The sequence below is a fragment of the Rhinoderma darwinii genome, chromosome 1 (assembly GCF_050947455.1).
Source record: "Rhinoderma darwinii isolate aRhiDar2 chromosome 1, aRhiDar2.hap1, whole genome shotgun sequence".
NCBI lineage: Eukaryota > Metazoa > Chordata > Amphibia > Anura > Rhinodermatidae > Rhinoderma > Rhinoderma darwinii.
Genome location: NC_134687.1, coordinates 598,012,787 through 598,039,675, shown reverse-complemented (window position 1 = coordinate 598,039,675; position 26,889 = coordinate 598,012,787). Strand labels below are relative to the sequence as shown.

The 26,889-nt window shown below is 40.5% G+C and overlaps 1 protein-coding gene across 1 annotated transcript in view; it reads right to left on the bottom strand.

The window, feature by feature from the left end:
• PIK3C3 (phosphatidylinositol 3-kinase catalytic subunit type 3) overlaps nt 1-26,889 on the bottom strand; it is a 153,115-nt gene that overhangs the window by 110,583 nt on the left and 15,643 nt on the right. The window contains exons 5-10 of the mRNA XM_075840599.1: nt 25,197-25,283; nt 17,201-17,296; nt 9,480-9,551; nt 7,854-7,958; nt 6,347-6,439; nt 4,847-5,032 (exon numbers count right to left, since the gene is read on the bottom strand). Coding sequence (XP_075696714.1) covers nt 4,847-5,032; nt 6,347-6,439; nt 7,854-7,958; nt 9,480-9,551; nt 17,201-17,296; nt 25,197-25,283 — 639 coding nt within the window. The remainder of the gene's footprint in view (nt 1-4,846; nt 5,033-6,346; nt 6,440-7,853; nt 7,959-9,479; nt 9,552-17,200; nt 17,297-25,196; nt 25,284-26,889) is intronic.

Genomic DNA, 26,889 nt, shown 5'->3' with positions numbered 1-26,889 from the left:
TCTTCACGCCATACCTTGCCCTCTTACCCGGCAGTTACTGGTGGAATTGAAGCCTTCCTTTAAAATGTACCAGGGACTCATCAATAGAAATACACTTCTCGGGCGTGTATGCTTGGGAAAACTGGGCACTGAAACAGTCTAATAGGGGTCTCCGTTTATACAAACGGTCAAAACTGGGGTCATCTCGGGGTGGACACGGCTCATTAGGAGAAGCAAAGTATTGCCTTATTTTTTTTTATAGGTTCCAGTTCAGTTCTGAAGTTGCTTTGAGGGGCCCATATATTAGAAACCCCTATCAAACACCCCATTTTAGAAACTAGACCCCTCAAAGTATTCACAACAGCATTTAGAAAGTTTATTAACCCTTTAGGTGTTTCACAGGAATTTAGAGCAAAGTAGAGGTGAAATTTACATTTTTTTTTTTGACAGAAAATCCTCTTTATACCATTTTTTTTATAACACAAAAGGATTTATCAGAGAAACACAACTTAATACGTATTGCCCAGATTCTGCAGTTTAGAGAAATATCCCACATGTGGCCCTAGTGCGGTAATGGACTGAAACACCGGCCTCCGAAGCAAAGGCGCACCTAGTGGATTTTGAGGCCTCCTTTTTATTAGGCACCATGTCTGGTTTGAAGAGGTCTTGTGGTGGCAAAACAGTGGAAACGCCCCAAAAGTGACGCCATTTTGGAAACTAGACCCCTTGAGGAATCCATTGCAGTTTTCATGTCATGCATGCGGCTTTTTGATCAGTTTTTATTCTATTTTTAGGTGGCGCGGTGACTAAAAAACAGCAATTCTACTATTGTTCTTTCATTCTATTTTTTTTACAGCGTTCACCGTGCGCTATAAATGACATATTCACTTTATTCTGCGGGGCGATACGATTACGGCGATACCAGATGTTTATAGCTTTTTTTTATGTCTTATGGCGTTTGCACAATAAAATACGTTTTGTAAAAAATCATTTACTTTTTGTGTTACCTTATTCTAAGAGCCATAATGTTTTTATTTTTCAAATCAATAAAGGCGTGCGAGGACTTATTTTTTGCGAAACGCACTGTAGTTTCCATCAGTACCATTTTTAGGTACATGCGACTTTTTGATCTCTTTTTATTCAATTTTTTGGGAGGTGAAGTGACCGAAGAATTGTGATTGTGGTTCGGTTTATTATTATTCTCTTTTACGGCGTTCACCGAGCGGGATAAATAACGAAATAATTTTGTAGTTGAGGCTGTTACGGACGCGGCGATACCAATTATGTATAGTTTATTTATTTCTTTTTTATTGTTTAATAACTGACTGATAGGGGAAAAAGGAGGATTTTAACTTTTATTACTTTTAAAACTTTTATTTTCTTATTTTTATACAACTTTTTTTTTTACTTTATTACTTTGTCCCACTAGGGGACTTGAGGGCAGGAGGCCCTGATCGCTATTCTAATACACTGCACTACATGCATAGTGCAGTGTATTAGAACGGTCAGCTACTCGCTGACAGCAAGCATAGTCAGGACCCTCTAGGCTTCCGTAGATGGCATAGCTAGCTGGACGCCATTGTTAGGCGTCTGGTTGCCACAGCAACCATCGCTGCCCGCTATCATGTAGCGGTTCGTCGATGGTGGTTTAACCCCTAAGAAGCCGCGATCGCTATTGAAGGGGTTAATCAGCGGGCACACAGCGATCGGACCCCGTTATAGGAGCTGCGGAAACTGCTGTACGAGACAGCAGCTGTCACAGCTCCTGTATGTGTCGGGAAGACAGCCGAAATGGCCTTCCTCCCGTGACGTACTATTCCGTCATGGAGCGCGAACGCTATAGTTAGCATGACAGAATAGTACGTCACTGAGCGCGAAAGGGTTAAAGGGGTTGCCTGGTTTAAACATCCTATTAGGAAATGCTGCGATAACAAAGGGGTTCCTGTTCAGGACCAGAGTGGAAAGCAGCTACAAAGAGCATCTCATGTACTTAAAAAGGACCTCTCACCTCTCCTGACATGTCTATTTTAGTAAACACTTGCATTCTCCATGAAATAACAAATCTGTAACATCTTTTCTTACAACTCTGCGTTGTGCAGTTCGTCCGTTATTTCTCCTAGTAATTTATAAATAAATTGGCAACTGGGTGTTATTATTTCCATTGTCAAAGGGGCGTGTCCCCACACAGTCTCAATCTGTCAGCACTGATTGGACATGGTCAGTCTCCGTAGGGACACACCCCAACTGGTAACACCCAGTAGTCAATTTCTTCATAGATTTCTAGTAGGAATAACAGAGGAACAGCACAATGTAGAGTTCTAAGAAAAGATGCTCCAAAATGGTCACTTCATGGACCTCTTGAAGGGCCAAGTTTATGCATAATGGTCAGCCCACTGACTACAATGGGCACTATGTAATGCTTTAATTCCCCTGTGGTGGCACTCTGGGTAAATTTAAAACTTTCTGCTGGGTTTCCCCAAACATTACAGCTGATATACTGGAGCCCCAGTAGTAGGAGACACTGTGATCAGCTTAAAGGGGTTTTCCAGTCATAAGAAATTGATGGCCTATCCTCAGGATAGACCATCAATATCTGATAAACGGGTGTCCGACCTCCGCCAACCCTGCCGATCAGCTGTTTGCAAGCAACTGCTTCTGCTTCATTCCTGTCAATGCTCGTACTGTGAAACGCCAACACACTTGCGGCAGTTTACAGAATTACAGCCTTCTTATAATTCAAGTGAATGGGAGAAGACTGTAATGCTGTGAACTGCTGCTACAAGCGTGTTGGCGATTCACAATACAGGCAGTGATGGGAATGAAAGGAAAGCAGCAACCCCTTCAAAATAGCTGATCGGCAGAAGTGGGGAAAATCGGACCCCAGCGATCAGCTATTGATAGCCTAGCCCTCTAACTTCTAAGGCATTGTCCAGAGCGGAGAACCGGTTTAATCATCACTTACACATAGTCTAGTTCTAATAGTGTTTTATCCACTTTTACCATCATATTAAAATTTCCAAACATTTTTTTGCGTTTGTCACCATTGTGTAAAGTTTCCGTTTGTTTTGACGGAATCAATAGCGCAGTCGACTGCGCTGCTGATTCAGTCAAAGAAACTGAAACTTTACACAGCGGTGACAAACGGAAACCATAAGCAACGGCAGCATTACCAAATAAATGGTAATGCAAACATATGGTTTTCGCTTGCCTTTCCGTTGGGAAGTTCCTCTGACGGAAAACTCAGACGGAACCCCTCAACGGAAACCAACGCTGATGTGAACACAGCCGTAACCATACAAGACGGTTTAAAAAAAATAACCCTCTTTCTTCTACTGGAAAATTAAAAGCAGCAAATACCTGAGAAACCGAGTTCCTGTCCCTCTCTTTGTATAAGGAGGACACCGCGGTGCCCCTTCAACCTCATTAAAACATTTATTTATTTTTTGCCTAGTTATTTTTTCCCAAGGTTTGACAAAAAAAAAAAAAAGAAACGAGACACCAGCCTCTGTATCGTCGGAGAAAATTCATGCTTCTGCGTCGCTACCGGGCTCAAAAGGTTAAAGCAAAACTTGGAAATAAATTGAATCTTACTGCCCACTTTGCCAGCTGAAGAAATGAGAGGCCTGACCTACGAGCAGCTGAATCGATACCATTCTTCAAACAAGTAATAGAATTCCTATCAGATTATAAGAAGAGGTCAGCGTTTGACAAGTACGGCCAGGGAGATTATCCTGTCTCCAAAACTCTGCTCTAATAGCTTCCAGCTTAACCCTTCTCGGGACGGACGACACTTGTCTAACATATTCAAAACCATGTCACAATTCCATATAGAGTTAATCTGCATGTAACGTTATGTCACTTTGTAAATATATTACATTCCGTATCATGCACCGATCCTGGGTTACAGCTTTATTATACTCCAGAGCTGAAAATCACTGAGAAGACTGCAGTGTGTGTGTGTGTGTGTGAGAGTGAGTGAGTGAGTGAGTGAGTGAGTGAGTGAGTGAGTGAGTGAGTGAGTGTGTAATAGAAATGTATGGGGACAAGCGATTGTAGTAACGAGTGCTCGGCCCCCATATTAGCTCCTGGTGAAAGGAGCAAACGAGCGCCGAACAACGTGCTGTCTCGTTGATCGGCGCTCGTTTTAACGGCCAATATTGGCCGATGTAAAAGGACCTTTAATCAACACAGTCTTGCAATGTGTGCTGGACTCAACGGAAGGACGGAAATCCCCAGTTCTTGCATATAAAGAGGCGACCGATTGGGAGCATCAAGGAAAAAAAAACAACGCCAATTTTAGATGTGGGGACCACAAATCTTCTTACATTTTTTTATTTTATTGGTTTTCATTTATTTTTTTGTTAAGAATTTCATTTTTACAATGCAACCAAGGCGAAATAGGCGCACTTTCAACTACGGTATCCCACCCGTCAGTAACGGGTGCAAGGCAATATGGTCATGGCTGAGGGTCCTTGTAGCTAGCGAAAATGACCCAGAATGTTTGCAATGGCTTCCTTCCTACTGCAGAGGCCTCTTAACCAGTGTCTCTGTAGTTCAATTACAACCTCCGAAAGATGCAGGTAACATCTTGAAACCAGGCTCTCCAGGAACTAGAACTACTGGCATGCCCATACTAGTGCCACAATAGCTGGAGAACCGCAGGTCGGAGACGCCTAGTCTACAGTATCGATCACACAAAGCTTATACATCTGAATTCAATGGCTAGCCTTTTCTCAGCTGTTCTACAATATATACCCAACTCTTTCTGACCCTTGTTGTGCGGTCAGGACCGGTATACAGGGATACTCTGCAGGATATCCAGAAACATTACATAAAGCTGGAAATTGTGGCCCCATGCAGGACTCACCTCATCGTCCGCCTGCTGAAGTCGAGCTACAGCGTAACGTCGCACCGTTGGGTTGGTAAACTGAGACGACAGAAGCTCCAAGGAGTCTTCAACATCCATCGGTTTCCATTTGCCTAAAAGTTCCAGAGCTTGTTTCGCCTCTTGAGGTAAATCCCAGTTGACACATTTCAGGAACTTAGTCAATGCCTAAAATGAATGAATGAATGAAGGAATGAATAAATGAATGTAGGAACATCCCCAGTTCATATGACCTATTATGGCGTATGGATATTACTAGGGGAAGCTGAAAACACAGTCGGAAACAAAATGGACAGACATGTAAGACTTGGTCGCATTGGATCCTCCAGATTGAGGGTCACCCTTTGCAGCTACTCCCCACCTCTTGCTAATGCACTGTTATATTGTAACAAAACTGCTGCTGTGTGCGTGGCACGGGGTAAGGACTTATCTTTAGCCTCCGAATGCAAAAAAGGTTTTCAACCACTGAAAGCAAACGGAGGTCTTGTTTTGCTTTTGCCTCCCCACATTCTGACCGTCATAACTTTTTTTTATAGGTCAGTGTTCCAGTTTTACAATCTTATAATATAGGTAAAATGTCGAAAACAATATTTTACTTTAGTTTTTATTTTTCACTTTTTCTTTCATTGACTAATAATCTTAAAAAGGTGTTCTAAAATTATTGTAGGATAGTTAGACTTCTATAAATACTAAATATGTGAATAATATTTAGTGTCTTCAAATTCATTTATAAAATGTATTTACTGTTAAAAATACATCATTTATTTTTTAGGCCGTGTTCCCATCTGTGTCAGGTCAGAGGGGAAAAACAAGGGAATGTCGAACGCAACAGTATCGTTCTAACACGGACACCACCGGCAGCCGACGGAACACTTTGACTTTAATAGGTTCTGTTGGATTTCTGTCGGGATGTCCGTTGTTTTACCTGAAACAATAGCGCAGCGTGCTGCGCTGTTGTTTCCGGTCATTTCTGCCGTATCAGCGGAGCCTCCAATGCAGATGTGAATAGCCACTTAACAGATTTTGTTTAAGTTTTTTTTCTTTTTTATCCAGTATAGGGATTTACCTTAATGAGCTTTATTTTTACTTTGTAATATGCGCCATTATATTACCGTGTCTTTTAAATAGGTAATTGTGCCCCAGCAACTGGCTATATGGTTAACCCGTGGGCTCTCTACCCATACAAGAATTTGGCCGAATCACAGAGAACCGCCGTTCTCCTTCTAAATGGACATCCCCTTTGTTCTACCTCCTCCATGCCACAGCCGGCATTGAACGTGGCATAAAAAGGGGTTAAAAGGCAGGGACCTATAGCACGGTTATGATGGACAGCAGAACTCCAGCTCCTAAACACGCGGGCGCAATTTCCGTGTCAAATCAATATCAACGCTACAATAGTGGGGCACTGTGCGGGAACTTGCACCCACGGGTGCTGTACTATTACGTAATGCCCTAACATGTAATTGTAGGAAGAATACGAACCTTCTCCTGGTTGGTGAGGTAATATCTGAATTTCCACACCAGGTCCTGTACCTCTGATGTCAGCTGTTTGGTTGGGGGGTAGCTGACGATGATCTGCACATAAAAAGCAAAATGTAGTGAAACATGTCGCATCTGAGCAACCTGATCCTGAAATACAGTAGTATATAACGCAATGTGATACTAAGGCAATGTTCACACCCAAGTCCTGACAGAATCCGTTCACTTCCTAGAGGCAATGATTGTGAATGAGGTATTTTATTCCCCATTCACACGTCCCCACTGACATACTCAGGAAAACCTGCCGCCTGTTCATTATTGCCGCAGATTCCGCGATGAAAAGACGCAGATTAGCGCCATTGAATTACTATGGGGCAAAACCCGTGCAGATTCGCTGGCTAGTCTGTGGCAGAAAACGGAGTGTTAGCGGCGGATTATAATAAATAAATAAATATAAAACCTCGCCAGATTTGCCATAAGCAATATGCATAATGACATGCTATTTCTCAGGCTGCACCACCTAACATCTCACTGCTGCCCCCTACTGGTTCTGAGTCTGTACGTTGTTAGAGATGTAGCATTTACAGCAGGGACTGTACAATAGTTTGATTTTGAAAACTTTGCATGCAACTGGAGACTATATATCACAAGCAAAGTCTAAAAAGTCACAAGGAGCGGAAGAGAACAAAAAATTGCAGAACAAGGATATTGTGATGGATTATTTTTGCAAACATGAAAATTGATTTATTACTTGGAATTTAATTTAAAGCGAGGAATAAAAATCAAATCACTTAACCCGATTTGCCCTTGCCTGGTGTCTTTTAAGCCTTTCCGATACTTTCATGATCTGCAGGATGCATTGTGTAAAGCAGGGGGTCCAAGTTCAAGTTACAGGCCCAAAGCCTGAGGCTGCACTACTTCTGAGGACATGTTCCCTTCTTATTTTTGTCAGGTGCACTGCGGTCATGGATGACCATCCACATCAATCTTCATGTTTATATATACACCCACACATATTACTGCCACTATTCAGGCCAGGTATGATGTAGATATTGATGTATTTTCGGATTTGGATCCCCACAAGGGCTCCATACCAACACTACAAGTGACAGAAATGAGAAGAGGCCATAAGATTGCCGGTAGTGCAGCCTTGGGCTTTGGGCCTTCGTTTATATCTTAGCATAAGCAGCAGATATTAAAAAATGCTTCATATTATCATTGCACCAGATTTTTGTCCCAAGATCCCACCGATTAGGAGTGTATCCATTAATAATTATATGTCTACGGGGCGGTGGTCTGCGCTCAAGGGAAACAAGGAAATAACAGGTTGGATTTTTCCTGCCTAATCCAGAGATAAGCAGAATGTGAGGTTACTGGCAGCCACTTGATCCTATTCCTCACCCCAGGGCTATTGAAATACCATGCATGTTAAAGGTGTAATTGGGACTAGTAACTGTTGGACTAGCGGATATCTGTTATTGATGGCGGGTTCTACACAATAAACACTCACAGTGAGCTGATCCCGCGTTGCAGCATTTGGCTTCAGATCGTGATCCGAGGGGCCACTTCTTAGGCTCCTGGCAAGTTTGTGGTGTTTACTCTCCACCAAATTTTCCTGCAGAGTAAAAACAGAGCAAAATCGAAATTCAGCGCAATTCATGAATGTCATCTTTCAAATTTCAGTTTTATCAATTATTTTCTTCCGGTTTAAACTGCATCTTCAGGACACAGATACAGTTGAATCCAATGGTAAAACAGGGGACCGTAAGGTCCATGCTCTACCATTCACTATGTATCGCTGGATGCGAGGCAGTGACGTCATCACGCCTGTCTGCGCTGAGCTGCATAGACCAGGGGAGCAGAGGCATCTCCTCCACTCGTCATTGGAACGGGGTTAGGGGAGTATGTTTATTATTATTTTTATTAAGCACTAGTGGGGGCAGCTGTAGGGGCATTATACAGCGTGGGGGCAGCTATGGGATCAGTTATGGTGGCATTATACTATGTGAGGGCAGCTATAGGGGCATTATGCTGTATGGAGGCAATTATAGGGACATTATAATGTGTGAGGGTAGCTATATATATATATATATATATATATATATATATATATATAATCTACTGTGTGGGGCCGTGTCAGGGGGTATATTATATACAGTAGTATATAGCAGGCTCAGGGGATATTAATTCAATGGCGTAGGAAACAAATAGGGGGTGTGGCATGCAAAAGGGGTGTGGCCTAAATAATCGTTCAATAATCGTAATCGAGGTTACATGTTCAATTAATCATGAGTTAGGTCAGAATCGTCCAGCCCTAATATTTATATGTGTGTGTGTGTATATATATATATATATATATATATATATATATATATATATATATATATATATAGCACAGGGAATAAAGTACCTTTTTTCACTTGAATATTTGGAATTCTGCTAAATTTTTGACTACTTTATACTTGGGACATTGGTCGGTTCCCTGGGGCTTGCACCTACTGCTGCCTGTGCTGCTGCTGGGCTACGTATCCCAACATGCACTGTTTGGTGTTTTGAGTATGTACGCCGCGATATATATATATATATATATATATATACACACACACACACACACACACACACACACACACACACACCACGTACATGCTCAAAACACCAAACAGTGCATGATGAGATACGTAGTCCAGGCACCAGGTTAGGACTATGGCACATGGCATAGTGAAGCATTCGTAGCGATTAAAAATTGGACACGTTCTTTTGTAGTTTTCACAAAGGCATTATAGCATTTACATGGGTTGCCCCTTACTTTTCTCTGAATGGTAAATTACGTTGAACCACAATATTTAGCAGCACGGGAGCACGGGTTCTATCAGTATATAACCAGGCGTATACTTAGGAGTCTAGGAACAGCCAATGCAGAGATGTAACGGAGGTTGAAAAGGTTGTCGTGCAGTTTTCCAAGATTTGATATGGCTAAATATAACAATAGGAACTTCACAGAAGACGACGACTCAAGAACTAAGAATTTTCTTTTAAGTCTACTTTTTCAAAACTTTTACTCTATGCGACAATGCAAAAGAAATAAAGGATATTAAATCACATGAAGACTACAGCGATGACTGTAAGAAATGCTCACCATAGACATCTGCGGATCTGGAACACGCACAATCTCAGCACTAGAAGAAATTGAAGTGGACTCATCCCCATCCTGCAAGACATCGCTAATAATTATTATCCTACGATAGGTCACTGCAGTATTTTATACACTGAACGTCTGTAGAATCTATTAAAGAGGTTTATACAAGGACACTCATAAAAGACACAGATTTATAAATGTTATGAGGGAATTAGAAGTCAAAGTACCCCCTTGTATGCACAAGAAAAACATTTTACTGGCCCCTCATCTCTATCAGGAACTATTCTACATGCTCTCTATTTTTACCATATGGACACCCCCTTCGTTACCTTCATATGCTTTTACAGGGTACAGGAGACGTTTTCCAAAGAGAATAAAAACACTTTTAGTCACTGTGCAAATGTTGCTGTTTTACACAAATTCAGCAGCAAAGTGGTTCCTATAGATGGGTCATGTGTAGCAATCAGTATAACTTTAAAATATCAGCTAGTTATAATACTGCCCCCTATGGTCAAAAAATATAACTACTATAATACTGTCCTCTGTGCAGAAGAATATAACGATTATAATACTGCCTCCTATTTACAAGAATATAACTACTATAATACTGCCTCCAATGTACAAGAATATAACTACTATAATACTGTCCCCTATGTATAAGAATATAACTACTATAATACTACCTCCTATGTACAAGAATATAATTACTATAATACTGCCTCCAATGTACAAGAATATAACTACTATAATACTGTCCCCTATGTATAAGAATATAACTACTATAATACTACCTCCTATGTACAAGAATATAACTACTATAATACTGCCTCCTATGTACAAGAATATAACTACTATAATACTGCCTCCTATGTACAAGTATATAACTACTATAATACTGCCCCTATGTACAAGAATATAACTACTATAATACTGCCCTCTATGTCCAAGAATATAACTACTATAATACTGCCTCCTATATACAAGAATATAACTACTATAATACTGCCTCCAATGTACAATAATATAACTACTATAATACTGCCCCTATGTCCAAGAATATAACTACTATAATACTGCCCCTATGTCCAAGAATATAACTACTATAATACTGCCCCTATGTCCAAGAATATAACTACTATAATACTGCCCCTATGTCCAAGAATATAACTACTATAATACTGCCCCTATGTCCAAGAATATAACTACTATAATACTGCCCCTATGTACAAGAATATAACTACTATAATACTGCTTCCTATATACAAGAATATAACTACTATAATACTGTCCCCTATATACAAGAATATAACTACTATAATACTGCCTCCTATGTCCAAGAATATAACTACTATAATACTGCCTCCTATGTCCAAGAATATAACTACTATAATACTGCCTACTATGTACAAGAATATAACTACTATAATACTGCTCCTAAGTACAAGAATATAACTACTATAATACGGTCACTATGTACAAGAATACAACTACTATAATACTGCCTCCTATGTATAAGAATATAACTACTATAATACTGCTCCTATGTACATGAATATAACTACTATAATACTACTCCCTATTTACAAGAATATAACTACTATAATACTGCCACCTATGTACAAGAATATAACTACTATAATACTGCTCCTATGTACACGAATATAACTACTATAATACTACTCCCTATTTACAAGAATATAACTACTATAATACTGCCTCTATGTACAAGAATATAACTACTATAATACTACTCCCTATTTACAAGAATATAACTACTATAATACTGCTCCTATGTATAAGAATATAACTACTATAATACTGCTCCTATGTACAAGAATATAATTACTATAATCCTGCCCTTTTTGTACAAGAATATAACTGCTATAATACTGCCCCCTATGTACAAGAATATAATAATCCCCTATTATGGAGACAAATAAAACTACAATAATAATGGAAACATTAGAATAGAGGATAGAGTGAAAGAAAACTTTCACATTGGACTGGAATAGCTGTTTAAGGCTGGTAACAGGGGTCAGCGGGGGTGGGGGAGGTGTATCATATGGTGGTTCTCAAACGGTATAATAAGAGCACAGGGGCCACTGACTATTAAACGTTTTGACATTTGTAGACTTGAAAACTGAGTGAGAAGACGTCTCCACTCTGCTGCATGCCGTCCGCTGAATTGCTTGGGTGATGTGGGGCTGATTTCTATGCTGATCTCGGAGATGTAGAGGATGCAGGTCAGATGTGCTGAATACAGCAAGTAATGAGCTCCAGCACAGCACAGATTACACACGACTAAGAGATCCTAGGGACACGACTGTCGCTGAAAACAATGTGATACTTCTCATTTGTATCCATGGAAACCCTGTGTATTTACCATTCTATATTATTCTCCAGAGATAAGCAGTCAGCAGGATTTAGTGTATCGCTCCACGGCATCCTTTGGTCACGCAGCAGTTGCGGTAAAATCTCATAACTTTTTCCCCAATGGTAAAATATTACAGTTGTGTTCATTTTCATATTGCTTTCAAAGTTCTGCTAGTTGCCCTTGGAAACAGACAGCTGTCAGTCATGTGACCTAACATCTGCTAACATCTGTTTACATCTGCTTTTATCCTTGCAATTCTTCTGCTCCATCATAGGACAGAAATAATGTCAGCGACGAATCCGCCGCATGACGGATGCCAATGGTGCCAGAACCCATTGACTATAATGAGGTCTGTCGGGTTTCTGTCAATGTGTCGGTAGTTTTACTGGACTAAAGAGCGCTGCATGCTGCACTATGTTGTCCGACATATTTGACCAGACCTGGAGCTTACAACACAGATGTGAACAGAACCTCAGCTGTATCCAGCTTTCTTTTGAGCGCTCACAAAGCACCACCCAGGAGACCAGCAGAATATTATATGCAGCTTTGGATGTGAATGGAAACGAAAACACTATGGAACTCAAAAGCAAGACAAGATAAGTTGATGAACTCAACTTTTTTTTAGAAATGCTTTGCTTTACTCACCTGTCACTGATAATAAGATTTGTGTCAAACTCCAATCGCATCCAGAGCTGCATTCAGAATAAAGCGGTTTACTAATTAGCTCTCTGATTGCATTGCCTCATATTTCACTCCAGGCTCCTGGTGGTTCTGTGTCTGTATAGTATATGCTCAGCTCAGACGAATTCTAAATGCAGATTTGGATGCGACTGGAGTATAATGTCATTCAATATCAGCAAACCCAATTATTATGAAAATTGCTCAACATTATGAGTCGATGTAACTTTTTACATTTATTTGAATGCACTTGATGTTTTAGTATTAAACAGCACCTGTGATAAAGCACGTTCCTCTACGCAGTATATCACTTCTCGCCGGCTCACACCGACTTCCAATTTTCTCTTTCAACTGAGCATGGCATTAAGATATAATTCCCTATTAATACGCTGACACATAAATGCATTAGCACCGGAGTGTTATCATTTATAAGCAGCGAGGCTTCAGCCGCACACAGTAAAAGGAGATCGCGCTTGGTTGGTCTTGATAACTTACTTGGTGACACTGCTGTCTAATTACTAGGAATGCTGCAGAGCGTCGCAGGATACCCAAGACTGAGACATCATGAAAGATGTAAAGTGTAACGAGGCCCCCGGAATTGCAGTAATATATCAGGGGTCTGAGTGCCTGGGAGGTCCAATGCCCATTCTGTTACATTGGAGGAAAGTGCCATTATAAACACCATAGGTCTACGGAATTGGTACAGATTTTGCATAAAGACCCAGGAACCTCAAGTCTACTACAGATGAGCAAATCAATTTTGTCGGATTGTCAGATTTTGCTAGTCTATAGGATACAAAGGGAGAACTGAATAATTGAATTATTATTTTTTTATGTGAATGCCCACCATTGAACACCAGTCTGCTTTCTATCTAAATGGGTCAAAATTCTATTCTGATTAATTTCTTATTATATGTATATAGGGTTCAGAACTCTGTATACTGCATACAGGATATACATTGAACTCACAGTATGCAGTAAGCTCCTAGGCTCCCTCTAGTGGCAGCTGCAGGCAGACCGAATTTTATCATTTAACATGTCTATGTAGAGGATCTGGAGCTCTGCAAAAGAATAAGAGCTCCAGCCGCAACAAAGATATATTAAGAAATGAACACAGAAATGTTCACCTACAGATCACATGGAGTTATAAGGTGCACATTTACTCTCATAAATACAACTCCTTTTTAAATTAGCTGAACTCAGCAGTTCTGTCTTCTTTAACCCCCGTAGATCTTATCATCTAACATTTTCCATGTAGTGCCTGCAGAGCCCCTTCAAATTGGTGGCCGACAATGTAATATATGGATGGGCCAGCTCCACCAAAACAAGAGCTATTCTTTGTTGGTGGCTCCACACTCGGTTAAAAGAGGGGGAGGGGGGAGTCCCAGGTGGGTGACCCTCTCTATGACGTCTTCAGGAGACAACCATCTTAACTTTGGCAAAAAAAAAAAAAAAAAGAGAACATTAAGAAAAGAAAATTGATTTGCTGATGCAACTGCAAATCAATTATTAAAGGCTATGTATACCTTTGAAATCATTTTTTGTTTTTTAATAAAAATGCCTATCAGTGTGTTTTGTACAACTTTCTACATACTTTTTATTCAAAAACAACTTTTTGAGATACAGCTACTTTGTATTCTGTATATAGAGCAGCTGTATCGTGCGCTGAGACCTGAATCCGTCAGGTCAGCAGGACTGACGGGTTCAGTGTCAGGGGGTCCTGCGTGTTTCTGGTATGCAGGATCGAGCTATTACCGATCACATCTAAGTTATGAACTTAGATGTGATCGATTACAGGTGGATCAGCGGAGCTTGAAACAGGCAAAAAATGTGCTCATCTCTAGCGGCTACATATTATGATTGCAGGACAGTTCACATGCCAGGCTATGGCCATGTGGTAACTTACAGCACATCACGACACGACACTACATCCCGCTCCCGCTCTGGCCTTTAGTCTTAGCATTGTGGTGCAGTGAATCGTGATAGTTTTCACCCATATTCACGGATAATCTGCGGACCCATTAATTTCTATAGGCCACGGACACCTTTCGATATGTTTACAAATAAGTGTTCGGCCCGAAGAAAGGATCAACAAAATATAGAACATGTCCAATTCTTGTCTGCAATTGAGGCACAAACTCGCCCATAGAGGTCTATAGGCACATGCCAAATTGCGGAAGCGTTGATATGCGATGGCAGGGGGATTACCCAAGAAAAAGGCGCCTGATCTATCATGTGACCTTTGCAAGTGGTTGGGTCACGTTGGTGACAATTGGAGCCTCCCCTTTTTTTGCGGATCTGTAAATACGGATGCACTACGGACTGTATTTGCGTGCCAGATATGCGGATGACTTGCGGATGACTACGGAACCGTATTTGCAGTCAGTAAAAAACACTACAGTCGTGTGCATGAGGCCTTATCCTTAAAGACAACCATACAACAAATATACCATAACTGCTTCTAGAGGCTTCTATACACCAGATAACCATAGACCATACATATAAGATTAAGTCTAGGTTACATTTTTTGTTCAAGATCTGCAGACAAACTTCATAAAAAAAAAAATTTCCTTGAGTGTTGAGAAGGACATCCGCAGAATTCTGGTCACAAACGTAGCGGTAAGTCGTCACTTATCAATGTCTTCAGGGAAGGCAATCTAAAATAAATTCCTGTCTACCACGACAATATAAAATGAGAAAAACACCTCTCCTGCCAACAGCCTGTAATACTTTATCACATACTCAGGGGTTTTCTCAGACTCAGGCGCTCGCTGAAGAATGAGACAAAACGAGAGTGCGGACTAATCACAGGAAAGGAAAGAGGCTGAAGAATAAGACTGCAAGGAGCAGAGGAGGAAAAACAACAGATATGTCCTCCGTAAACTTATCGTTAAGGCCTAGTTCACATCTTGTTATTGAACTTTAGCATGTGCGTCGGGAAAGCTTATGACGTACACGCTAAACGTGTCCATAGGGCTCCATTAGCCCGAGATGGAGGCCAAAAGAGATTCCTCTTGGCCCCCGTCAGGCTGGTTATAAGTTAGTCTACCTTTTTGTTGAGGAATGGAATAACGTAGTAGATTGTGCTGTTCCATACAATGGAATCCCGTAAAAAAACTAATACCGCACAGTATATGTTTTTTTTAATCATGGGAGCCTATGTCTGATGCATGCAACAGTATGGTATTCATCACTGGCATCCGTTTAACATACATGTCATGGGCTTTTTCATATCTTTCCATGAAGTACGCGTTAAACAGATGCCATTATAGTGTATGGTCACTGATGCCACTGTTATGTATGATGCTAGGTGTCCCTGCCTCCCCGTGGAACTACTGTCCCGTACTGAAAACATGATTACAGTACGGGAAAGTTTTCCCGCAGCGAGGCAATGACTCCTGGAATCATACATAACTATGATGCTAGGAGCCCGGCTTTCTACACGGTGTTCGGTCTGGGAAATATCACTGACGTACAGTCCGTATATCATGGACTGAACACGCTTGTGTAAATTAGGCCTAAGTCCCAGTTCTGAGTGTATGTGCAGTGTAGGGTCCCACCTTATTGAGATCGCCTTGTCGAGGCAGGTGGGCTCACACAATTTGATCAAAATGCGCGTGAAGAACCTCCCTATTTTAAGTAGATTTAGCAGTAATGCATATTTATTTATATTTAGCGGCTTAGGTGACATTAGTGTTCGCAGAGTGCTGTCGCCATTTTCTTGTGTGCTGTATAAATTTGCAGTCACAGGCATTCTTGCACCCATATACACGTTTTGTATCATTTTGTTGGAATGTGCTGTTTAAACTTTTGTTGTGTTTATGTGATCCATATATGAGGGGTTAGTGACTGGCTCAATTTTTGATGTTGCACTCCTCCCATTCTGCCCAGCGTGATTTTAATTAGTTTAATGCTGGTCCCTACCATCCCCAGATATATTTAGGCTTAATCCCAGTTCTGGGTGTATGTGCAGCGTAAGTACCCATCTTATTGAGGACGCCATGTCGTGGCAAGTGGGCTCACAGAATTTGATCAAAATGTGCACGAAGAACCTCACTATTGTAAGTAGATTCAGCAGTAATGCATATTTATTTATATTTAGTGGCTAAGGTGGCATTAGTGTTCGCAGTGTGCTGTCGCCATTATCTTGAGAGGGAGAGGGAGATAGATAGACAGACAGACAGACAGACAGACAGACAGACAGACAGACAGACAGACAGACAGACAGATAGATAGATAGATAGATAGATAGATAGATAGATAGATAGATAGATAGATAGATAGATAGATATGCGACAGACAGACAGACAGGATAGATAGGATAGGATAGATAGATATGCGACAGACAGACAGGATAGATAGATAGATAGATAGATAGGATAGAATAGATAGATAGATGTAGTGTTTCTTTTAAGGGGTTTTCCCACTAACAATATTTACTATTTATCCACAGGATAGGTGTTAAATGTTATATGACGGTTGGCACCACCGCTGGCACCCTCACTGAACAGAGGTCTAGAGCACTTTCAAAGTGAGGAGAAGTTGTATGAAGCAGCGGTTGAGCGTTACGTTGCCGCTCCATACAAACCTATAGGAGACACCACAACGTCGGAGACGAGCTTTAAAGTCACGGATCTCTGTTGGTATCAGATAAAATAAACTGCGTTACCTTTTCATAGTAAACTATTCCGTATTCCTTGTCATCGCTCTTCACACAGGGAAACTCCACCATCAGGTACATGAAGTTGGAGCTGCGCTTTTCACTCTGCGACAAAGACAGAGAATTATATTAATGAGCAGATCAGAATGTATATACAGATTGTATGGTTCTATAAACAGGAACGGTTTATACACTAAGCAGACATAGAGGAGGCGAGCTCGGAACAAGCAGATTTCTGAGAGACAATGTTCTATTGCACCCTCAAAAATGTCCATCCCTGAAGAACAAGGAATGCCATGATTGTCACTGAATGCTGGGAATTGTAGTTTTGCCACAGCTGAAGGTTTCAGGCGGCTGCTGCTGATCGATATAGCTCAGGGGGGACAACTTGAATTTGGGTAATAGGGCAATACAGAGGTAAATGGCTATTGTAATACTGAAGGCCAATAGTGTACGATGTCGACCTTCACTGGAGGAAACAGAAGACAAAACTAAAGCTCCACAGATCCATCTAGTGTCCAGCCGTGGGATAGCATCTCCTACATCTACTCAATGACATTTAAAGCGGAGCAGCTCATTAGAAGAGATATGCAATAAAGATTTTATAAGAATGTTTTCAAGGATCCCGGCTAATAAACCCTGCGCAGTAAAAACCGACTTCAATTAACATCAGAGGAGAAATCAGAATCCATGTCTGTGTAGAAGTTTAGAACAGACGGAACAAGACGCACAAAAATAGCAAGTAAAAAACTTAAAGGCTAAATACACCTTTGAAAGGATTTTTTTTTTTTTTAAATCAATGTTTTGTGTTTTTAAAAATGTTACATAGACTTTTATTTAAATTATTTTTAAAACTTTTTATGATAAAGCTTCTATGTATTCTGTATACAGAGAAGCTGTATCGTTCTGTCTGAGCCAAGTCTGTCAGTTCAGCTGAGAGAGGGTCCTGCTTGTCTCTGACACACAGGATCCGGCTAATAACGATCACATATAAGTTGTGAACTTAGATATAATCGATATTAGGTGGATCCTGTGTGTCAGAGACAAGCAGGACCCGCTCTCAGCTGAACTGACGGACTCGGCTCAGACAGAACGATACAGCTTCCATATATACAGAATACATAGCGGCTGTATCGTAAAAAGTTAAAAATAAATTAATAAAAAAGTCAATGTAAAAATTGTTTTATATCACATAAAACATTGATTAAAAAAACAATTTCTTTCAAAAGGTTAAATAGTTACATAGTTACATAGTTAGTACGGTTGAAAAAAGACATGTCCATCAAGTTCAACCAAGGGATGAGAAAAGGGAATTAAAAAAATTTCTACACATAGGAGCTAATATTTTTTTGTTCTAGGAAATTATCTAAGCCTTTTCTAAAGCCATCTACTGTCCCTGCTGTGACCAGCTCCTGCGGTGACTATTCCATAAATTCACCGTTCTCACAGTAAAGAAGGCTTGTCGCCTCTGCAGGTTGAACCTTTTTTTCTCCAGACGGAGGGAGTGCCCCCTTGTTTTTTGAGGGGGTTTTACAAGGAACAGGATTTCACCATATTTTTTGTATGTGCCATTAATATATTTATATAAGTTAATCATGTCCCCCATTAGTCGGCTTTTTTCAAGGCTAAATAGGTTCAATTCTATTAATCTTTCCTCATAACTTAGATTCTCCATGCCCCTAATTAGCTTCGTTGCTCTTCTTTGTATTTTTTCTATGGACTGGAGCCCAGAACTGAACTGCATATTCTAGATGAGGCCTCACTAATGCTTTGTAAAGTGGTAATATTACATCCCTGTCCCGCGAGTCCATGCCTCTTTTAATACACGACAATATCCTGCTGGCCTTTGAAGCAGCTGATTGACACTGCATGCTGTTATTTAGTTTATGATTTACAAGTACACCCAGATCCTTCTCAACAAGTGAATCCGCCAGTGTAGCTCCCCCTAGGACATATGATGCAGGCAGGTTGTTGGTACCCAGATGCATAACTTTACATTTATCTACATTAAACCTCATCTGCCAAGTGGACACCCAAACACTCAGTTCGTTTAAATCCGCTTGCAATTCACGAACATCTTCCATAGACTGAACTATATTACATAGCTTGGTGTCATCTGCAAAAATAGAAATAGTGCTATTAATCTCATCCTCCATCATTAATAAATAAGCTGAATAATAGTGGTCCCAGCACTGAACCCTGGGGTACACCACTTATAACCGGTGACCATTCAGAGAAGGAATCATTGACCACAACTCTCTGGATACGGTCCTTGAGCCAATTCTCAATCCAATTACAAACTATATTGTCTAAACCTATAGTCCTTAATTTACCCATTAGGTGTCTATGGGGGACAGTGTCAAATGCCTTTGCAACGTCCAAAAACACTATATCCACAGCGGCCCCTCTGTCTAGGCTTCTGCTCACCTCTTCGTAAAAACAGATCAGGTTAGTTTGACAACTTCTGTCCTTAGTAAAACCGTGCTGGCTGTCACTTATAATACTATTTTTTGTCACATAATTCTATATATAGTCCCTCAAACATTTTCGCCACAATGGATGTTAAGCTAACTGGTCTATAATTACCCGGGGAAGACCTAGATCCCTTTTTGAAAATAGGCACCACATTTGCCCTGCGCCAGTCCCTTGGCACTATACCAGTCACTAGAGATTCTCTGAATATTATGAAGAGGGGGACAGAAATAACTGAACTAAGCTCTTTAAGAACTCTAGGGTGTAACCCATCTGGTCCCGGGGCCTTGTGTACATTTATTTTAATAAATTTAGCTTGCACCATATCTACATTCATCCAATTCAGTATATCAACTGATATATTAACAGCACCGGCTACATCAGCTGCTCCTTCTTCTGTTGTATATACAGAGTTAAGGAACCCATTTAGTAACTTCTCTTGATCCCCTGTGACCAATTCCCCATTACCACTATCTAGGGGTCCTACATGTTCAGACCTCGGCTTTTTTGCATTTATATACTTGGCCACCTGCCTTTCATTTTGTATTTTTGCTGATTTTATTACCTTTTTACAGTTTTTATTAAGCTCTTTATATTTTACAAAGGCTGCAGATGTACCCTCAGATTTGTATTTTTCAAATGCCCTTTTTTTGTCATGTATTGCCCTTTTTACGGTAGGTGTAAGCCATGTTGGGTTTAATTTGAGTCGTTTATACTTGTTACCTATAGGAATAAATCTTGCACTATAATTACCCAAAGTAGATTTGAAAATCTCCCATTTATCATTTGTTCCATTATTTGACATTAGTTCTTCCCAGTCTATATCCTGAATTGCAGTCCTCATCCTGGGGAAATTGGCCTTCTTAAAATTAAGTGTTTTTGCCCTCCCAGCCTGTGTTTGTTTTTTACAGTATAGGTAAAATGTAACTATATTGTGATCATTGTTACCGAGGTTTTCACGAACATGGACGTTCCCAACAAGCTCTGCATTATTAGAAATGACCAGATCCAACAGAGCTTCACCTCTAGTCGGGTCTTCCACAAACTGCCACATAAAATTTGCCTGCAACAGGTTGACGAAATGTCTCCCCTTTGCAGTTGAAGCCGAACCATGACGCTAATTAATATCCCGGTAATTAAAATCTCCCATTATCACTACAGTACCCGCCTGTGCAGCCTGCTCCATCTGTTTATATAGCTGAGCTTCCATCTCCTCAGTTATATTGGGGGGTCTATAGATTACACCAAAAGTAATTTTTTCAGTGTTTACCTCCCTTTGTAATTCCACACACAAGGTTTCAACCTCCTCACAATCTTCACCCTCTAATGTCTCATTCACATTCACCTTCATATCACTTCTCACATACAGACATACACCACCACCTTTCCTATTTGTCCTGTCTTTCCGAAACAGTGTAAAACCCTGTAGATTTACAGCCCAGTCATGTGAAGAGTCCAGCCATGTTTCAGCAACACCAACTATATCTATATTTTCTTCCAGTACCAAGGCCTCCAGCTCCCTCATTTTGCTTGCTAGACTTCTGGAGTATGTGAACATACACTTTAACTTGCCTTTAATTTTTTCACTTTCAGAAATGTGATTATCTGACATTATATGGGCATTTTTATTTTCATTGCTGTTTTGTAACAAAAGGATCTCCCTAAGCTGTTGTCTAGTCCTCTCCCCACAGTCTGTTTCTCCCCCCACCAATATAGTCTGACCCCTCCCTAACCTGACTACACCTTTATTTTCTACATTGGCCTCCATCCTCAGCCCTAGTTTAAATACTCCACCACCCCAGCTAGAATTCCCTCCCCCAGCACAGCGGACCCCCTTCCATTTATGTGCAAATCTGTAGAATAGTTTGTACCCCAATCAACAGTCAGCCCAGTGCTCTAGGAACCCAAAGCCTTCTCCTCTACACCAAGACTTAAGCCATGCATTTAACTCCCTAAGCTCCCGCTGTCTTTCCTGTGATGCGCATGGCACCGGCAGTATTCCTGAGAATACAACCTCAGAGGTCCTTCCCTTCAGCTTGCAGCCTAGTTCTTTAAAATTATTCTTAAAGAGACTCTGTCACCACATTATAAGTGTCCTATCTCCTATATAAGGAGATGGGCGCTGTAATGTAGGTGACAGTAATGCTTTTTATTTAAAAAACCGATCTTTTTTTCACAACGTTAGGAGCGATTTTGGTTTATGCTAATGAGCTTTCTTAATGCCCAAGTGGGCGTACTTTTACTTTCGACCAAGTGGCCGTTGTACAGAGGAGTGCATGACGCTGACCAATCGGCATCATGCACTCCTCTCCATTCATTTACACTGCACTAGCGATATAGATATATCACTATGTGCAGCTACATACACAAGCCCTAACATTACTAGTGTCCTGATAATGAATACACATGACCATCCAGCCTGGACGTCATGTGTACTCAGAATCCTGACACTTCTGACTCTTTTTTTGTGAGATTCCGGCAAGTGAAACCAAATCTCGCGAGATCACGGAGCTAAACGAGATTTGGTTTCACTTGCCGGAATCTCACAAAAAAAGAGTCAGAAGTGTCAGGATTCTGAGTACACATGACGTCCAGGCTGGATTTCACGTGTATTCATTATCAGGACACTGTAGTAATGTTAGGGCTTGTGTATGTGGCTGCACATAGCGATATATCTATATCGCTAGTGCAGTGTAAATGAATGGAGAGGAGTGCATGATGCCGATTGGTCAGCGTCATGCACTCCTCTGTACAACGCCCACTTGGTCGAAAGTAAAAGTACGCCCACTTGGGCATTAAGAAAGCTCATTAGCATAAACCAAAATCGCTCCTAACGTTGTGAAAAAAGATCGTTTTTTTTAAATAAAAAGCATTACTGTCACCTACATTACAGCGCCCATCTCCTTATATAGGAGATAGGGCACTTATAATGTGGTGACAGAGTCTCTTTAAGGCTCCTCCACCTTCCATGTATTCTGTCGTTGGTACCTACATGGATCACAACAGCTGGATCATCACCAGCCCCTCCCAGTAATTTATCCACCTGTTCCACCACATGCCGAACCCTGGCACCAGGGAGACAGCAAACCATTCGGTTGAGGCGGTCTTGGCGACAAATTATTCTATCCGTCTTCCTGATTATAGAATCCCCTACAACTACCAATTGTCTTGCCTTACCTGCATTACCATCCCGCCAACCACTAGCTGGGCTGTTCTCCCGGCTGTTAGGGAGATCAGTATCCACTAGGGCTGCCATTTCTGAGACCAACACCCTCGCATCATCACCCAACTTGGCAATATTGCTTGGAATATCAGAAACAGGATTGGCCTTCCTTTTCTTGGACCCCTTTCTCCTGCCCCTAACTATATTAACCCAGCTCCTGCTGACCCATGTCTTCACCCTCCAGTTCTACCCCACTAACTGCTCGCTCAGTGAGCAGCATGCTCCGCTCAAGATTGTCTATCGCCCTCAGTGTTGCATTTTGCTCCTCCAGATCTCTAATGCAAGCTTCCAGGTGAACAACATGCTCACATATGCTACAGAGGTATTCACCCTGGAACTCCGGCTCCAGTCGTGCACACATATGGCAAACTGTGCACTGAAGAAAACCTCCAATCTTGCTATCCATTATCCCAGTTACAAAAAAACTGTGAACAATTGTTAAAGTAAAAGAAGAGTACTTACAGGGGCTAACTCTGGTTTAGTAACTCCACTTGTTATACAAACCACTTGATTTAGCAAGTCAAAACAGAGCAAAGGTGTACATAGTCTTTACATAAGCTGTCCTCTTAAGCCAATCAGGATTACCATTGAAACCTGTGCATTAAAGAGATATTCCAGCAGCACCGACTAACTGGGTCACCTCTATTTGGGATCTTTCAAATATGGAACCAAGTAATATGAGATCTGAACAAGATAGTGAAAAAATCTGATGTTCAAATGTGTGCTGCCGTCTGGGGAAACACGGTACTAATAATGACATCCTATCGTCAGTATAGAAAATAATCTGACTCCTGCACATTTTGGGGGTCAGCTTCACCGATTTTGTAACGTCTAAAGAAGGTCAGGCCAACCCTAAGGCTAAATTCACACGTGCGTGATAGATTTACGCACGTAAAAAATTCGTATAAAATCTGTCCGTGTGCATTGCGTTCTGCATCAGTGTGCTTTGCGAGTGGCATGTGTTTTTCACGCACTCGTAAGTACTTTTTTTTTTCAATGCAATGAAACATGGACAGCACATGGATGTGCATCCGTGTGCGGTCTGTGGTTTTCACGCACCCATTGACTTCAATGGGCGGCTAGGTGTGTGTAAACGCACCAATATAGGACATGCAGTGAGTTTCATGCAATGGACACTCGTTGCGTGAAAACTCACACGTGTGAATAGTGTGCTGTGCGTTGTTTCAATGCACAGCACACGGACGAGATTCAAACTCGTGTGAATGAGCCCTAACACACATAGTATTCTCACATTTAAAGGGCTTGTGTGACATTAGAAGAACATGGCTAATTGTCCATAGACTATTTCTGTTTTTTCTGCTTCAATGTACTAATAGCCAAATGGGAGGTCTCTTTCTGTTCACTCTGGGCTGGGTAATGTTTTCTGAAGGACTCTGTCTAATCTGCATCATACAGTTCTCCTCTCCCCAGCCCAGCAACAAAGCGTGATCATTTAGTAGACAGCTTCCATTCCAACTGCGATTTCAACCGGTGATACCTCCGGTTGTTTCAGTTAGAACTGCGATACTCGTGCCATATTAGATTAGAATCTCCTCATTCATATGCCACCAAACCCACTGTTCTAGGTGGTCCACAGCGGAGATATGGCTATTTGAATTGATCCCCCTTCCTTCCAGCCTCAGTCTCTCACACTGTGTGAAGGAGCTTCATGCTGATAGGATAGCGTCAGAGGCTGTGAGGAGGCGCCACCTCAGGAGAATCGCTGCTGTTACCTATCAGTTGCCTAGTATAGCTTCATTTGCATATTTAAAAAAAAGCTCATAACTTTTATTTAAAATAATGAACTTTTTGGGACACCATTTTCACTGGCATTATCAAGTGACAGCGCCTATTAGATTAGCTAGGAGACTGGGCATTACTAAACTAGTGACAGATCCTCTTTAAATGGTCTGCTCATGTCCCATTTTGACCATGGTGTTTCATATTAATAAACGACATATTGCTAAACAATGGCTGCCATTTCTTCTAATTTCAACTTACGGTGAGCACTGTCAGCTGCAATCGATGCAGAATGTAAGTGCTGTCTACACCTCGCCTCCTCGGGGCTCATATATTTTAATGAACTCGAGTACCGCTTATCTTTCTGTTTTAATGTGATTTTTTTTTCTTACATGGCTCACAAAGTGGAGATGCTGGCTCAGAGATGTTCTTTTTATTTTTTTTAAATAAAGCAAGTTTCAATGACAGATGGGAAGGAGCAGCATCTCCGGCAGTCGGATGTAACAGTTGAAGTGTCATGGCTGCTGCTGAATTTAGACTAAGAAAAGACAGAGGTTTTGTGACACTTACCTCATTGATCATTTCAATCTCTCGAAAAGTCAGTCGATCCAGCCAGTCTACTTTCACCATGTGACCTTGCCGGTGAGCCTTGGTGAGCTAAAACAAAAGAAAAATTATTACATTATCAGTGGTTGCATAAAAACATACATACACTTACACACACCTATCCATGGGTTGTGTATTGCAGCTCAGCTCTATTGGATATGGCCTAGTTGCAATACCACACACAACCTGTGGACATGTGTGGCACTGTTTTTGTAAGAAAGCAGCCATGTTTTTCTAATCCCGTGCAACAGCTTTAAAGCAGATTCATATTCTTGCACACAGAGGGCAGAATTATAGTAGTTATACTCTTGTACATAGGAGACAGTATTATAGTAGTTATATTCTTGTATATAGGGGCAGTATTATAGTAGTTATATTCTTGTATATAGGGGCAGTATCATAGTAGTTATAGTTTTGTATATAGGGGCAGTATCATAGTAGTTATATACTTGTACATAGGGAGCAGTATTATAGTAGTTATATTCTTGTATATAGGGGCAGTATCATAGTAGTTATAGTCTTGTATATAGGGGCAGTATCATAGTAGTTATATACTTCTACATAGGGGGGCAGTATTATAGTAGTTATATTCTTGTATATAGGGGCAGTATCATAGTAGTTATATTCTTGTACATAGGAGCAGTATTATAGTAGTTATATTCTTGTACATAGGGTGTAGTATTATAGTAGTTATATTCTTGTACATAGGGGCAGTATTATAGTAGTTATATTCTTATACATAGGAGCAGTATTATAGTAGTTATATTCTTGTACATAGGGTGTAGTATTATTGTAGTTATATTCTTATACATAGGGGCAGTATTATAGTAGTTATATTCTTGTACATAGGGTGTAGTATTATTGTAGTTATATTCTTATACATAGGGGCAGTATTATAGTAGTTATATTATTGTACATAGGAGCAGAATTATAGTAGTTATATTCTTGTATAAAGGCGCAGTATTATAGTAGTTATATTCTTGTACATAGGAGGCAGTATTATAGTAGTTATATTCTTGTACATAGGGAGTAGAATTATAGTAGTTATATTCCTGTGCATAGGAGGCAGTATTATAGTAGTTATATTCTTGTACATAGGGGGCAGTATTATAGTAGTTATATTCTTGTACATAGGGGCAGTATTATAGTAGTTATATTCTTGTGAATAGGGGGCAGTATTATAGTAGTTATATTCTTGTACATAGGGGGCAGTAATATAGTAGTTATATTCTTGTATATAGGGGGCAGTATTATAGTAGTTATATTCTTGTACATAGGAGGCAGTATTATAGTAGTTATATTCTTGAATATAGGAAGCAGTATTATAGTAGTTATATTCTTGTACATAGGGGCAGTATTATAGTAGTTATATTCTTGTGCATAGGGGGCAGTATTATAGTAGTTATATTCCTGTACATAGGGGGCAGCATTATAGTAGTTATATTCTTATAATAGGAGGCAGTATTACAGTAGTTATATTATTGTCCTAAGATGCACCAAAGAAGAGCATGCCCTGTACTATTACTCAACCAACAGAGGAAGGAAGAAAGATGTATAGTGATGCAAATGCAGATTTTACAAATCCGAGTAGATATACAAAAGAGAAGATTTTGGAATACATCTCCTAAAGGGGCTGTCCGGTTTAAGAAAATGAATG